At 51.0% G+C, this 15481-nt stretch overlaps 1 protein-coding gene across 1 annotated transcript; it reads left to right on the top strand.

Annotated features, from left to right (window-relative positions):
- Window positions 1-3898: 3898 nt before the first annotated feature.
- On the top strand, window positions 3899-14210 carry IP6K3 (inositol hexakisphosphate kinase 3). The gene is made up of 5 exons (XM_009985022.2): window positions 3899-4109; window positions 8966-9188; window positions 10405-10577; window positions 11704-11879; window positions 13116-14210. The coding sequence occupies exons 1-5, from the start codon at window positions 3911-3913 to the stop codon at window positions 13584-13586; spliced, it is 1242 nt and encodes a 413-aa protein (XP_009983324.1). The 5' UTR covers window positions 3899-3910; the 3' UTR covers window positions 13587-14210.
- The last annotated feature ends 1271 nt before the right edge of the window (window positions 14211-15481 follow it).

Raw genomic sequence — 15481 nt, 5'->3', positions numbered from 1 at the left:
GTTGTAGCCGGGTTTCTTGCCGAGAGCTGAGCTTCTCGCTCCCGGCGTGATGCTGCCCTGCAACTCTTTCTGACTTTGGCTGCGGTTGAGAGAAGAGCAGGAAAGGGAAATTTGAGGGTTCGTTGAGTGTTGCAGCCGTTTGCCTGCCCACGCGAAGAGCCCGAGTCTGCTCCGAGCCCTGCCGCGACGGGTGCAGAGCTGGAACCGGTAGGATTTTCCTTATGGCCACGATGTCGCGGAGTTCGCAGGCACGAGGCCAATTTCTGACGGGAAATGGGGCAACTGGGCTTTGCAAAGCGCACCCGCATCTCGCCCTGGGGCTGGGCTGGTGCTCGGTGCAGGAGCTGAATCCAGGTCAGCTCCATGACCAAGAGCTAAGGACATGCAGATCTCTTCAAATTATCAGCTACATTATTTTCCTGCCTTTTAATAGAGAAAAAAAAAATAAAATTAGCAGCCCCCGGCAGTGCTCGAAACCCGACGCTGCAGCGGGGTGCTCCAGGGTGCTGGGTCCTCCAGAGGTGAAGCTGCTGACCATGATGGAGAAGAGTAAGAACATGGTCCCGTGCTGACAGAGCACTTGTTTTTATAGTGATTTTGCTTTTTAATATTCCAAAGTATTTCTGCTAAGAGGACCCCAGCTCTTGGTGGGCCATGAGCTTCTTCCTTGGGCCGGGCTATCTGCGCTCTGCCCCCGGCGTGCCAGGCTCAGAGCCACGGCGGTTCCCATGGGATGGGATGGGGCAGGCACTAATTAAAGATTAGAGAACTTCATCTGCTGGATTTCTTTTGCCTGTGTCTACAGTTGGGAGTAAAGAACCTGTTTAGCTCAGACTCTTGATATTTTGGCTCTAAATGAGCGCGGGGTAGGGGGTGACAGTACCCGGCCATCGGTGCCACCGACAGCCCTGGCTCGTGCCGCCGGCAGAGCCGTGCTCTGGCCATCGGTGCCCATCAGCCTGGCAGCTCCTCGTTACACATCTGTGGTTGTTAGAAAAGCACATCTGCTTCAGGGCGGTGATGCACTGGAGGGGAAGGTGCTGTGTTCTGGTGGTCACTGGGGGGCACAGCCAGGCTGACACCCCATTCTAGAGAGGGCAGTTCACTACACAGAGAAGTATTTTCCTTCCCCAATATTTTCTGACTCATCTTCATCTGCAGTGCCCGGGTCGCTTCTTTTTGCTGCCTTTTTTTTTTTTTTTTTTTTTTTTTTTTTTCCAGCTAGAGGAAAAATAGTCAAGGTTTCTGGTTTTGTTTTTGAGGACACAGATTTATCTGTAATTCCGCCTATTTTTAGTGACGTAAATATCTTTTGGCGCTGGCGATGACTTGAGCCAGCAGAAGCGATTCATTTCAAGAGTGTCTTGTTTCAGAGGAGCTCAGAGCAGCTCGGTAAGTGTTTGCCGTAACATTTATCGGCTCCGAGTGGATGAGCTGCTTCAGAACAAAACCGAAATGAGAAGAGCCCCTTTCTCTGATGGCAAATCTTGCTCCGAGTTTTGCTGAAGAGAAAACAACAAAAGCCTTCTCCAACTGTGGGGGGTGAAACCCCCGACTCTCATCGCGAAGCCAAGGTTGCCAGAATTGGAAGTGTGTTGTGTCAGCCGAGGTTCAGCCTTGGACTGTCCCTGAAGCAATAAATATTGGATTGAAGTCCTGTTGCGCTCTCTGCTCCAGAGAGGTGTTATGACAAATCCACTTGCTTTTTTGCTTTTCTCTTTTGTTTTTTAAGGAAAGGCAAAAAAAAAAAAAAAAAAGAAAAAAAACAAACTAGCAACCCCAACCTACAGCTTTCAAGGGAGAAATCCTCTTTAAAAGTTGCTGCAACTTAACAAAACGCTAAATGCTTTTATTAACTACTAGAAAGGCTCTGAAGAGCTGCTTTCCTTCCCAGTTGAAAAGCACTCATCGGAGCGGCCCGGCTTTGTTCCCTCCGTGCCAGCACAGGCTGGTAATTGCAGAGTAGAAATTCCTCTCCGAAGTGTGCCGTGACGAAAGAATAGAAAAACAGAAGGGGGAAAAAAAACCCCAACACCTTGGGGGAAGGTAAAGGAGCTGCTCCATGTGTTTTGGAGGTAGGAGTGGTTCTTCTCTGCCTTCAACCCACCTCATCCCACTCCTGCGGGCAAAAAACCAACGTGGGCACCTGCGCTGAGTCCTTGTTTGCTGGGTGGGTTAATTGCAGCAGGAGGAGGGCAAAGGGGAAATTCAAGCAGCAGAACTTTGGCTCTTTGTTGGAGAATGAGGAATACGCTGCGTTTTAGTGGTTAAAGCTCCCAGGTCGGGCTGGCAAGGCTGGCACCGGAGGAAAGGCTGAGCCTGCCCTCCTCGCAGAGACCCGGAGGCAGCCTGGCAGCGGCTGCCCGCGACAGGAATCGCCGGGTTTATTCCTGGTGCGAGCAGGGAGGCAGCACCGTCCCTCGGGGACTTGGTGTCTCCTGGTCAAGGAGGGGGTGACGGTGCTGCCCCAGCCCCAGCAAGGTTTGGGGTTGGCAGAGCAACACATCCTGGAGGCCTTGCTAGAGAGAAGCGGCTCTTCCAAAGACGTTATTGTCAACGGCGCTGGGTTTCTTCCAGTAAAAATAGGATGGCAGACTGCCCAAGCTAGGCTGAAGCTGGAGGAACAAGGAGAAAGTCACTCATGTAACAGGGGCAGGCAAACCAGGGCTCTGCACACCCCTTTTTGGCAGCTGCAGGAACATGGACCAGTCCTGAAAAGGATGATTTTGTTATTTTTATCCCCCATCCCTTTTAGTTTGAGATCTGGAGTGCCTTCCTCTAATTTTGCTGCCCTGATGGTGTGAAGCCAGACTGTGTCTCCAGTTTTCATTAGCTCTGCTGCCTTTTCGTCTTCTCAATGGCTTTGGGATTCCCCTGCCCCATGTCCACCAGAGCAGAGCCATCCTCGGGCTTCTGGTGAAGAATGAAGTGAAGGGGTGGATGTTGCCGGGTGCGTGCAAGAGGAACCGAGGCAGTATGGCACAGATGGCCTTTGTATCTGTGCTTTTCCTACCTGACTGTTCTAGAGCCACGACTTGTTGCTGTCAAAATTAAGGAGGAATTTCTCTTGGGGGCTAGAACCAGGGATGGATCTGTTGCTGGATGCTCCATTGGGAAGTGGCAGAGGACAGGGCTGGAGAGCTCGGGGGAGCCGGCGCCTGGGTGCGAACCGTCTCGGTGGTGGTTTGGCACGTCCTCGTGCCACGCGTTAGCGCGGTGGAGGAAACGCCCCTATTAATGCTCCGGTGTTAAACGACAGGGAATGTCCCAAACTGAGGTTTCTTTAGAAAGGTGCAGAAAACCTCGCTAACCCCATCAGCAGGGTGAAGAGGCTGCCCGGCGCGGTGAGCTTGCAGAGGCTTTATTAATAAACCTCCTTTGCGAGGAATGTCCTAGCTTGGGAAGGACTAAGACCATCGTTAACACTGTCTCGTCAGGCAAACTGGGGCTGTTTCACAGCGAGGGGTGTCATTAATACAGTGTATTAATAACCTGGCCAAGGAATGCCCTGATCCAGTTGGTTTGACGAGGCTGCCACGTTAACTTGATAGCCCTTCTCGATCATTCCCCTCTGTTTCTTTCGCCCCCAAGTCTAAATTGCGTCTTTTCTGGACTCTGCATTTCAGGCTGGGGCTCCCTGCCAGCCCCTGAGCACCTAAAGATCTCGCCCACCCGGCTGTGCCCCCGATGCCCGGCCCCGGCTGTGGCACAGGATGCTGGCACAGATGGTGGCTTTGCGGTGGCTTGTCCGTCCCCCTTTCTCACGCTCCCCAACACCCTCTATTTTGCAGACTCCGTCGGTGAAAACACAGAGTGAGGGTTACCCGGTCCAGCACAGCATGTCTCAAACCCCGCATCAAATCCCCCTTCGCCGCTACTAACGGGGAGCCAGACCCCTTCGCCCAGCACCATGGTGGGGCAGAGCCCGCTGGACCCTGGTGAGAGCAGGACCGCCGTCCTCCTGGAGCCCTTCGTCCATCAGGTGGGCGGCCACATGAGCATGATGAAGTACGACGAGCACACGGTCTGCAAGCCCCTGGTCTCGCAGGAGCTGAGCTTCTACGAGTCGCTGCCCTTGGCCATGAGGCAGTTCACGCCCCAGTACAAAGGTAAGGAGAGAGGCTGGGGAAGGAGCTGAGGGACAGCGTTGTCACTGGGATTGGTCCTGAGGTTGGGATAAGTGCTGGTGGGGCGGCAGTGGGAGGTACCAGCTGGCTCGGTCTGGGCTGGCTCTGAGCTGTGGAGCTCCATCACTTGGGCAGGTTTTGCTGAACGAGGATGCTTCCCGGGTGAGGGTGTCCACAGGAGCAGGTCTGGGGGACTGGGAGGGTTCCCTGGGGGGAATCTGTGGTGGCTAATAAGGGTTGAGTGCTGGCTGATGGCACCAGGAGATCCTCCCCTCTGCCCATCCCCTTGCTGCCGTGGTCGGTGACACAGGGACTCTCGTTGTGTCAAACAGAGCTGAAATTGGTCTGTTCTTGGGGGGACAGGCATGAGGAGATGGAGGCTGGGAGTGTGAACACAGTGTCCTCCGGGGGAGCCGGGAGCGTGGGCAGTGTCAGAGTGGGACAGAGAGGGTAAACACAGAAAAAAACACAGAAGAAGGGGCAGGTATAGGATGGGGCTTCCCAACAAGGTTTGCTTTGAGGATTTTGAGGGTCATGGCCCCAGAGATGTTGGTCTGATGGTGTGTGAATGGTGGCACTGAATAGGTGCAGGAAAGCAGGGACTAGGAGGGTCTTGTTCAAAACAGGATTCCCAAGCTCTGATGCATTATGTGCTCTGTTCAGGCGAGCTTTGCACTAGCAGCCCCTGCTAAGAAAGGTTTTCTGTACCAGGAGCAGAGCTCAGGGTGCCTTTGCCCCCACGTGCACGGCCCCAGTGCTCCAGGCCTTGGTTTTAGAGGAGGAGAAGGTTTGTGTTGGAGGCAGAGGGGTCAGCGAAGGCAAGGAAAGGGTCAGGGTTGGCACTAGCACAAGCTGGGGGAGACATGGTCCTTGGGGCCAGTGTGAAATACTGAGCCTGAAAAAACAGCCCAGGGATGGATCGAGCATCACCTTTGCTGGGTGCTTCGCCTTCGCCAAGCCCTGCTCCCCCCTGCGCTCTGGTCCCTGGAAAAGCAGAGGCACAGACCCCTGGACTTCTTAAAAATCCCATCCAGGCAGCCGTTGCACCGCAAGCCAGACCTTCCCAGGCTGGGGCAGAGCCTCCCACCTGCCCCTCCCTGTGGGGACCCCATCACTGCCCAGTCCCCCCTTTCAGTCTCCCTGTCCCTAACTCTCCGTGCCCTGAACCACCTTCCCAGCTGAATTTCTCAGCTCAGCTCTCAAAAATCAGCACTTGGTGTCTGGCGGGGGGTCCCAGCATTTTTTTTAAAGCCATCCTTCCTCCTTCTCTTGTTCCCTCAATATTTCTGCTTTTACTGCCAGACTTGTGCTGCTCATAAAGCTCCTGACCCTGGAGTTTTGCGAGAGGAGAGAATCTCAGCTGTCGCATAAAAACTTAAAAATATCTTTTGGTCCTTCAGCGTTACAGAAGAGAACTCAAAGTGTCAGCCATGGTTTCGATGCGCTTCCAATCCAATCTCTCCCTTTCCCAGAAAGTCAGGGGCCTTCACAGATTTACGGGACAATATTAAAAAGATGCTTAAGAAAGAAAACAAGTCTTCCTCTCAGCAATTTTCTTTAGCCAGGGCCAGGGTTCGGTGCTGGAGATCTGGGCCCTGCTCTGTCTCTCTAATAAAGATATTAAGCAGTCGAAGCTTATCAGTTCAGGGGTGGCCCAGTTATTAATACTTTTTTTGTCTTCTTTTTCTCTTTTATTGCAAGTCCCAGTGAGTTTTGCGACGAGGGGTAATTAAATAGCAATTTTTCTCCAATTTGGCACTGGGAGCACATTTTTTTTTTTTTTCCTGCTTGTAACTGTCCCAGCCCTGAATGCCAGGCGAGTTAAAGAGGTGGAACATTTTCCCATGAGGGTGATGGGAGGAGGGTGAGCATCAGGGGGAATAATCCTGAGGTCTTCATCGCCCGTTCATACGTGTCTGTGTTCCTCATCGCTATTTTTAGGCTGGGGGGGGGACGGACGGACGACAGCTCGGGGACCATTATGTAATGGTGACATTATGTGCAACGTTGATCGAATGTCATCATTCAAATCTAACACCGAGTCGGATGCTTAAAAAAATTCCCACCGCTCGCTTAACCATTGCAGGCAGGTTGGTGACCTTGGGACCAGCTTTGCCCCCCACCATCCCCTTGCAAACCTCTGCCTGCCCCGAGCTGAGCTTCCAAGGGGACACCAGACTTATTTTCCAGCCCAGCTCTGCTCAGATTCCTATTGCAGGCAACAGCAAATAAATGCACTTGTAAATTTAAAAATAAATCCATGAGGGTAGAGCTACATAGCAGAGCACTCCTGAGGGTCACCGGGATGCCACTAGCATGGTGACAGCACCCATAAATACCCGCTGGCTGCCTCGCCGGCTCGGGACGGGAGGGGGATTGTGGTTTTGGGGACACTGAAAGGCCAGCAAAGACAAGTACCTAAATTCATGTTTGCTCCTAGATAGATGTTTTCTTGTTGCAATAAAAGAGAAGGTCGGTAGCCATCTGTTACAGATTTGTTTCGCCCAGGTAGGTCACTTGCAGGACGTATGCAAAACCCGTAAAGAAGGATACCAGGAAACAAAAGTATTTTTCAGGCTGAGACGTAGGTTTTTGAAGGCAGAATTTTCAGCTGGAAGGAGTTGAGAGGATCACGTTCCCTGGCAATTTGACTGCTCATTCTTGCCTTTGAAAATCTCCCCATTAATTTTCATATTAATGTAAGATACTTAAGAACTCTTAGTTTCACGCTATATATAATGTTTTTAGGGCCAGATTGTCAGCACTATGCAAATCAGCACAGCTCCATTGACTTGCAGATCTGTAATTGGGGCAGTTTTTAAGGTTACAGGCTGCCGTAGTGCTGTAACTGAGGCAGAGCGCTAGATTTGGAATCGAGGACTCTGTTCGCCTTGCAGTGACTTTTTTTATTTAAAAAAAAAGACTTTGATATAGGCAAAAGGCAAGCTGGCTTTTTTTCCTGCCCACCTCCCCTGAAAATTCAAAGCAGGCATGCAAACCAACAGGAATTTTGCTTGCTCTCAGTTATCTGTAATACGGAATTTTTTCCGAATGGGACTCAGCGAAAGATCAGGTGGAGGAAGGCAGAGCTCCCTGTGCTCACCATCACCATCAGCAAAGGACTGAGAGCTAAAACTGCTACTTACCCCCTAATGAAGGTTTCCAGCCCCCCAGCTCCCTTGGCAGAGCAGCCTGTGCATATTCCTCCCCCATTTCAGTGCAAAATTAGCTGATTTAACCGAGCTGGTTGGATTAACGTTGATTTTACAGGGAACAGGAATGGTTGTGGTCTCGGAGCAGAAGGGGTGTAGGGGGGCAGGAGGGAAGTGCATCCGAATACAGCTGAAGCTGCAGGGTTATGGGGTGCCAGAGGGGTGGGGTGGGCACCCCGAGTCTGACGGAGGTGGCTGGTGGGTGCAGACACTGGGGGCTCCTCCAAAATCCTCCCTCGGTCAGCGGCGCGCAGCAGGCAGGACGCAGCACACGCTGAGCCCGCACATCCTTGCGTCTGCGTTTTCTCGCTCTAACCTCACTTGAAACGGAGAGGAGGGAGTTTGCATGGTTATTTGCTCTGGCAAATTCCCTTGGGAGAACAGAGCTCCCTTGTTTGCTGAGCTGCCGAAACGCATCTCCCCACAGTGCGGACACTGGGGACAGTTGGATAAAACCCAGCTCCACGTGTTGCTAACGGGGCGGGGGGGGTCTTTCCAGTGATGAGTTTTGCTGGTCCAACAGCCTTGACTGGCCGTTTTTTGGATCTGCCTTCCTGCAGCTCGCCGTGCCAGCAGCAGGGCACTGCTCACACGGCCGGCATCCCCTCGGAGCACCGAAGGGTAATGCTCCAAAAACGCTTCTGCTGCCTCCAGAGGCTGAGACAGCCCTGGCCGAGGGCTGTGGGTGCAGGACCACCATTATCAGCCTTTCCCAGAAAGGTCAGAGCCATCTTGTATGCGAGCCATGGCCATTCCTGCTCTGTCATTTGAGATGCGGAGGCGGCCGTCCCCATGCCAGGGATGGGCTGAGACTGGGCTAAATATGCGATGGGCTGGATGGCATTTGAGCGCTGCCCTTCCTGTTAGAGTTGGGAAAGTGCAATGCTAAAATACACAATGGTGTTTTAAGCACTTAGGGTGGAAAGTAATAACCCCTGTTCGAGGTCATGCTCCTCCTCGCGTGCGAACACCGGGCACGTGAGGGTCTGCCCCGTTGGCCATTGGGGGGCTGGTCCTCGGTGCCTGGGGAAGGACATGACCATGACAATGTAGAGGTGTCACGTACGCAGGCAGTGCTGCCAGCCCGCGTGCATGCCTCTGCCCTCGCTCCTATTAAAGGAAGGAGTTGGCACGCTGCTTGTCTTTGGAAAATTCCTGGTCCCCAACTCTCTCTTCACTTCCTGCCAACAAAAAGCATTTCCAACCTCACCGTTGTCCTAAAAAGTGAGACCTAAACCCCTTGTCATAAATAAGCCTGGAGGTCCGGATCCAACGTGGGGGTCTTTGCCGGGTCACTTGCAGCATAACAGAGCCTGGAGGGATGGAGGATGAAGGAACGTGATGCTCAGAGGCAGCAGGTTTCAAGCTGAGCCTTGAGAGGAGGGGTCACTAGAAAAGCCTGTGGCTGTTTCCCAGGGTCTCAGACTGATGGTGTTTACTGGGCTTCAAATCAGACTGGGACCAGCGTGAGAGGCCACTAAAACATGGGGCGGCAGCTGCCCTGCTGAGCACCAGCCCTCTCAGGAAGGCTGGACCACCTCGGGCTGGTGCAGATGGTGGCCAAGCCCGTATGGTAACACATGGGTTAATTTCATTGTGGTTTGATTTTTCCCCTTTTTTGCCCAGGCATCGTTTCCGTGCACCTCAAAAAAGACAACCTCGGCAACCTGACGCTGATCGCCGGCCCCAGCCTGCAGCCGGAGAGCTGCGGCCGGCTGGACAACGCCATCGGCGACTCCTCGGTGACCATATGGCACAAGTGCAAGTGGGCTACCAGCACCGGCACCGGCAGCGAGCACACGCTCGTCAAGTGGAGTCACACCCAGCTCACCAAGACCTTCAAAGACAGGTAAGGGTCTGCTGCTCCTGCAAACCTCCTCCTTGTCCTCACCTTGGGTATAGAATCATAGAATCATGGAATGGTTTGGGTTGGAAAGGACCTCAAAGATCATCCAGTTCCAACCCCCCTGCCATGGGCAGGGACACCCCCCACTACACCAGGTTGCCCAAAGCCTCATCCAACCTGGCCTTGAACACTGCCAGGGATGGGGCAGCCACAGCTTCTCTGGGCAACCTGTTCCAGTGCCTAACAGTACTGGTACTGGGCTGGTTTGGGTGGAACAACTCCTGGTTTAAGGCAAAGTGAGCAAAAGCAATGCCCAGCCAAAGTGAAGAAAAGCAAAGCCCAGCTTGGTGGCTTCGTGGTTCGTCTCCTCCCCGGCTTGTGGATGGAGCGGGCAGATCTGGCTATCGCTGAGATGCTGGTGCTCAAATTTGTGCCTCAGACTCTGCTTTAAACCTGTTTCCTCGCAGCACAGCACGCTCCAAAAGGAGGAGAGGCCCCAGAACAGCCACCTAGCACCCAGCACCCAACACCTTTCTGCTGGTAACCAGCCAGAAGTAGCAGCCTCGAGGGTGGGTTGATCCTGTCCTCGTCCCAGAGGACAGCTGTCTTGGAAAGGCATTGCGGTGCTTGCGAGCACAGCGCGACCTTAGGGCTTGCAGAGGCTTTCTGTGAGACATCTTTCATCTCAAACTGGTTCAGAAAAGACCGAGGTCAGCTGTGACTGAAGGGTGCAACATCGCTACCCTGAAACCGCTGCCCTCGGCGCGAAGGGAGTTACGGGTTTTGGATGAGTGAGACCAAGGAATGACCCTCCCAAGGAGAACAAATCTCCTCTTTGCTCCCTCCCTCCCCTCCTCGAAGCCAGCACCTCTATACGTGGAATCAGTCCTGCCGGACAATTTGCCTGTGTTGTGCCTGTTAGGGAGATAAATAGAGATCCCTGGTCACTGGTGCTATGAACAGCACTTTTCACAGGAGCCAAGCACACTTTGAAATTGTAATAAAGAAAATATTGGCACCCAGCAATAGCTGGCTTTCTGGAAATTACTTTTACGAAGTAACAAAAGATTTCCACAGGTTGGACATGATGACTATGTTTCCTTTGAGAGTCCCTGAAAATTTACCTCATCAAGTGTGAGGCTCAACAAAAGAAGAGAGGAGGGAATAGTCTCTTCTGGAGCTTATAAATCAAACGTGTTCTTTTGTGTGGTTTGTGTAGCTGCCCGGGGAAGATGCTGCTGAGGACAGACCTTCAGTACCGCACAGATTCACTTTTGGAAGATGCAAACGGAAACCAGCCAGAAAGAAACAGCTACAACCCCTGGGGACTGCACTGTCACAGGCAGCACCTGAACCGCATGTCCTCCAAGCATAATGAGAACAAACTTCATCGTATCCTTTTTCCTCTCTCCCCTCCAGCATAGTCTTGGCTACAAATAACAGCTCATAATCATGTATGTTTTATCGCAGGGGGTATGCATCCCTCCTCTGCCAGTCCCTGGGAAAAGACAGAATAGACAGAATATAGTTGCTCTGTCACCTTCTCCCACTGTTCAGTTGGGAGATGATCATTGTAGGTCCCTTCCCTTCCCTTCCCTTCCCTTCCCTTCCCTTCCCTTCCCTTCCCTTCCCTTCCCTTCCCTTCCCTTCCCTTCCCTTCCCTTCCCTTCCCTTCCCTTCCCTTCCCTTCCCTTCCCTTCCCTTCCCTTCCCTTCCCTTCCCTTCCCTTCCCTTCCCTTCCCTTCCCTTCCCTTCCCTTCCCTTCCCTTCCCTTCCCTTCCCTTCCCTTCCCTTCCCTTCCCTTCCCTTCCCTTCCCTTCCCTTCCCTTCCCTTCCCTTCCCTTCCCTTCCCTTCCCTTCCCTTCCCTTCCCTTCCCTTCCCTTCCCTTCCCTTCCCTTCCCTTCCCTTCCCTTCCCTTCCCTTCCCTATTCTATTTTGTTTTCTATTCTGTTTTCTATTCTATTCTATTCTATTCCATTTTCTATTCTATTTTCTATTCCATTCCATTCCATTCCATTCCATTCCATTTTGTTCTGTTCTTAAAAAAATAAAACGAAAAACCCTCACCCACTTCCCATACAGGGTATTCCGCATAAGTCAAGGATCCCCTTGGCATACATTTAAAACCACAACTATATAGGAATTAGCAGCTGCCTCGCCTTTTATTTTCCTATTACACTTCATTACCCACCAGTCATGTGAGTAATACAGTTTAACAACTTCCCCCACACCCACTGCAGCGAGGGCAGCACCGAGGCGAAGCGTCGGATCGACAGCCCAGGGCTATCGTGTCACTAGAGAACGGAGCTGTTGGTGCTTTAATTGGTAGGACTGTACTACAGTAAATTAACTGAAATTGGCAGCAAGGGGCCTGTAGCAATGACATGTTGGTAAAATTGGCTCAGAAAGTCTCATTGCAGTTGTGAGCTATTATGGAGAGCGTCAGCAGTCGCTGTGATTTAAGAGCTCTTTCAGTTAGAATTTGAAAGTATTGGGTTTCCCTTAACTCGTGTTCAGAGTTTCTATTGCTTGAAAACGTGGTATCGAAATACAACTATCCCTGTATCCTGGACTTAAAGATGGGAACGCGGCAGCACGGCGATGATGCCTCGGAGGAGAAGAAAGCCCGGCACATCAAGAAGTGTGAACAAAGCACCTCTGCGTCTCTGGGCGTTCGCATCTGTGGGATGCAGGTAAGACGCAGCCTGGGTCCTTTTGGTGTTTGCCCAACACACAGCTTGAAACCAAGCTGGAAATCTTGGTGGTGTAAATCAAAGCACTTTCATTCTCGTCTCCCACCAAACACTGTAAGAACTGGCCTCTTGACTGCCTGTCTTGTCCTCAAACAGGAGAGGATGCTTAGGAAGAGTATAGAACATGGCACCTATAGGGTAACCCTTTCCCCATAACCTCTTTGACTTCTGAGATTTGGCTGCTTTTCACAAGCGGTGGCTGCCTAAACACCACTCTGCACCACTGCCACCAGTATGAGCAGCTGGAATCAGGTTCACCCCAGCTGAGAATCTGCCTGTACACAAGCACAGATTCCTCTCTCACGCTCAGCTCTTGGCTGCTGCACAAAAAACCAAGAGAAACAAAAAAGCATCCCTTGCCCCGCTCCTGCCTTCGCAGAGCTGGCTCATCCTGTTGCCTCAGGGGTCAGGGGTTTATTTTGTGCTAAATATTATGGTTCCTCTTGCTCAGAATCGCTGCCCCTTCTCCCTAGAAACTGAAACCACGCGTTTGTTGCCCTCATTTCTCCAGCAGCTTTCAAAATGTTGTTCTGCTGTGCCTGAAGGATAATTACGAGAATGATGATTATAAAGCACATCTATAGCAGTGTAAACACTCGGTGCCAAAACCTGTGTCCCTTTCTGGTCTCTGACATCCTTCCGTTGAGCAGATTCCTCTTTAAATGACAAGTGGCATGTGAGCTAATTCTGAATTCACTCTCTCATTTCTTACTCAGTGTTACCAGTGCCTCACATACAAATTTCTGTCTGTATCTGCTCTCTCTGTGTTTAAGAAGGCAGGATTGTCGTGCAGCACGCGCTGCGCGAAGGTACAAAGCTGGGGTGTTCCTGCACTTCTGCAAACTCCTAGCAGAGCCAGAGGGAAAATGCTGTAAATCACTGGTGACACAGCTATGACTTACAGCTATTTGGGTTTCACAAAGGGGTAATTTATAGCAGTACAACAAAATCAGCACTAGTGGTTTAAATTGAACAGTTTAAATCTCCAGAAAAGACAGGAGGTGGGATTCAGCGAGCAGCCTGCAGTACATTGCCAGCATTGCTAGATCTTGCTAGACTGCAGAGGATGTGCGTCCCATTCCTCAGCTTGGGTCTGAACTTTGTAGATAAGGGTGAAATCCAGAGCTTTGGGAAAACGGAACAACTGAATCTGGATTGTTGCTCTCTTTCCTCAAGGTTTACCAAGCAGACACTGGCCATTTTCTCTGCAAAGATAAGTATTACGGCAGGAAACTCTCACCGGAGGGATTCAGGCAAACCTTGCGCCAGTTCCTGTGCAACGGTAACCACCTCCGAACGGATCTCCTGGAGCCCATCATCCTGCGGCTGAAAGCTCTGCTTTCTGTCATTAGGAAGCAAAGCTCGTACAGGTTCTACTCCAGCTCACTCCTCATCATTTATGATGGGCAGGAGCACAAGGAGAACACGGCACCCTTGGATAATCACCTTCACTTCCAAAAAACAAACTGCACCACGTCACCCGGCACTAATCACTCCAGAGTGGACGTCCGGATGATAGACTTTGCCCACACCACTTTTAAAGGCTCTAAATGCAATCACACCACTTACGACGGGCCAGACCACGGCTATATTTTCGGCCTGGAGAATCTCATCAAAATCCTTCAGAATATCTCAGAAGGAAAATGACAATTCTGTGAAATAACCTGGATTTACTAGTGACCGATAGCCCTGAAAAGTACCGCCTTGGGTCAGCTGTATGGGGCCCTCCCAGCTGCTGGATGTGACGTGCACGGTTTGGAATGAGAGCACGGACAGCTTGCTAGGAAAGCGCAAAACACGCTACGTGCCATTACTGAACTCAAGCGTAAAAAGCAAAGAGCTGAAAGAATCCGTCCTGTCTGCAATCAATCAGAAGATTTATTTTCCCTTCTTGTTTTACTGCTGTCCTTGATTTATTTGTGAGCCAAAAGAAAGCATTACTTGAAAGAGTCTTAATGATAAAATAGGACCTGCTCACCTCTACACTCACGAAGCCAAGCGGGCTAAGGAGATATTGTGCATTTGAGTGAGACTATTAAAACGAGCTGGCAGAGCTGAACAGATTGCAGCATTGCTTTCAACTCATGCTCAACTCCACGGGCTGAAGGCGAAGCCACAGAGGGGAGAGAAAAACGTGCGCCCTGACATTCACGCTCCGCACGCCCAGCGCTGCGAGACGCTGGGGTGTTCTCTGCGGGTGTCGAAACACAGACGTGTGAGATGCTGCAGAGGTTCTGCGCTGCTTAAAGAGTAAAAGCAGGGGAACCTCAGACCAAGAACTGGACCTCGCAGAGGTTTAATATCCCTGCGGGATTGTAACAGGGCATGTTTCAGAAATTTTCTAAGCAAGGGGCTCCGCAGGGGCTGGAAGTATGGGAATGCGATGATTCTGTCAGGTATCAGACACAAAAAACATTCACATCAAGGTATTTTTGCTTAAAAAAAAGGTGTGAGATTGAGTCAGGGACTAGACATTGAAGGTCACCTAGAAATTCTTTGATACAAATTATCATGTGTGTGTTTGGAAGAGACAATAACAAAATACTCAAATAATGTTTACAGCTTTTGCGGACAGATTTATTATTATGGAACAAACATAATTCCTTCCTGCATGTGGGAAACCTGAAAGAGAAGTCCTTACACAAGGAACAGAGCTACAGAACCCCATTACTGGGGAGTGGGGATATAAATAAAATTGTCTAAGTAACTCTGACCTGTTGTCCATCTCCTTTTCACTTCCACAGCATCCTTAAGTTAACATTATCTTTTGTTTAGGGCTGTATGTTTTGAAGAGAGCCGTTACTTTCACAGGTTTAAACACCAGATCTCAAGGGAGACCCCTTCATTTGTAATTTACTGCATACAGCTGGTGAATTGCTACAATTTATAGCTGGAAAATTTAAGTCATCTGGCCCAGTTGCATTATTTTACTTGGCCTGAAGTCCATCTGGGAAAACCTCGGTATTTACTGGGTATTGTTTGCAGTGTTGCATATTTCTTGCCCACAAACTCAGGTATCTGACTATAAAAAAAAAGCCACAAACTGCTTCAAGTAGTGAAAGGACCGAGTCATCCATTGTGGTGGATGTGGTCCTGTGACCAGTGCTATGGGCAGCCCAGAGAGCCAACCATATCCTGGGCTGCATCCAGAGCAGCGTGGGCAGCAGGTCGAGGGAAGGGATTCTGCCCCTCTGCTCTGCTCTGTGAGACCCCACCTGGAATACTGCGTTCAGCTCTGGAGTCCCCAGCACAAGGACATAGAGCTGCTGGAGCAGGGCCAGAGGAGGCCACGGAGATGATGCGAGGGCTGGAGCACCTCTGCTCTGGAGCCAGGCTGAGAGAGTTGGGGCTGTTCAGCCTGGAGAAGAGAAGGCTCCAGAGTGATCTTATTGCAGCCTTCTGGTACCTAAAGGGGCTACAGGAAAGCTGGAGAGGGGCTTTTTCCCAAGGACGTGTAGTGATAGGACAAGGGGCAATGGCTTTAAAGTGAAAAAGGGGAGATTTAGATCAGATATAAGAAAGAAAATTTTTACTCTAAGGGT

Source organism: Tauraco erythrolophus, chromosome 27 (assembly GCF_009769465.1).
Source record: "Tauraco erythrolophus isolate bTauEry1 chromosome 27, bTauEry1.pri, whole genome shotgun sequence".
Taxonomy (NCBI): domain Eukaryota; kingdom Metazoa; phylum Chordata; class Aves; order Musophagiformes; family Musophagidae; genus Tauraco; species Tauraco erythrolophus.
This window is presented reverse-complemented; position numbering and strand designations above follow the sequence as displayed.

Excerpts from the sequence above, each read along its gene's own strand:
- IP6K3 (XM_009985022.2), top strand. The coding sequence starts at position 3,911 with ATGGTGGGGCAGAGCCCGCTGGACCCTGGTGAGAGCAGGACCGCCGTC. Across the intron at positions 4,110-8,965 it reads GTTCACGCCCCAGTACAAAG|GCATCGTTTCCGTGCACCTC; the intron begins GTAAGGAGAGAG and ends TTTTTTGCCCAG. Across the intron at positions 9,189-10,404 it reads ACCAAGACCTTCAAAGACAG|CTGCCCGGGGAAGATGCTGC; the intron begins GTAAGGGTCTGC and ends TGGTTTGTGTAG.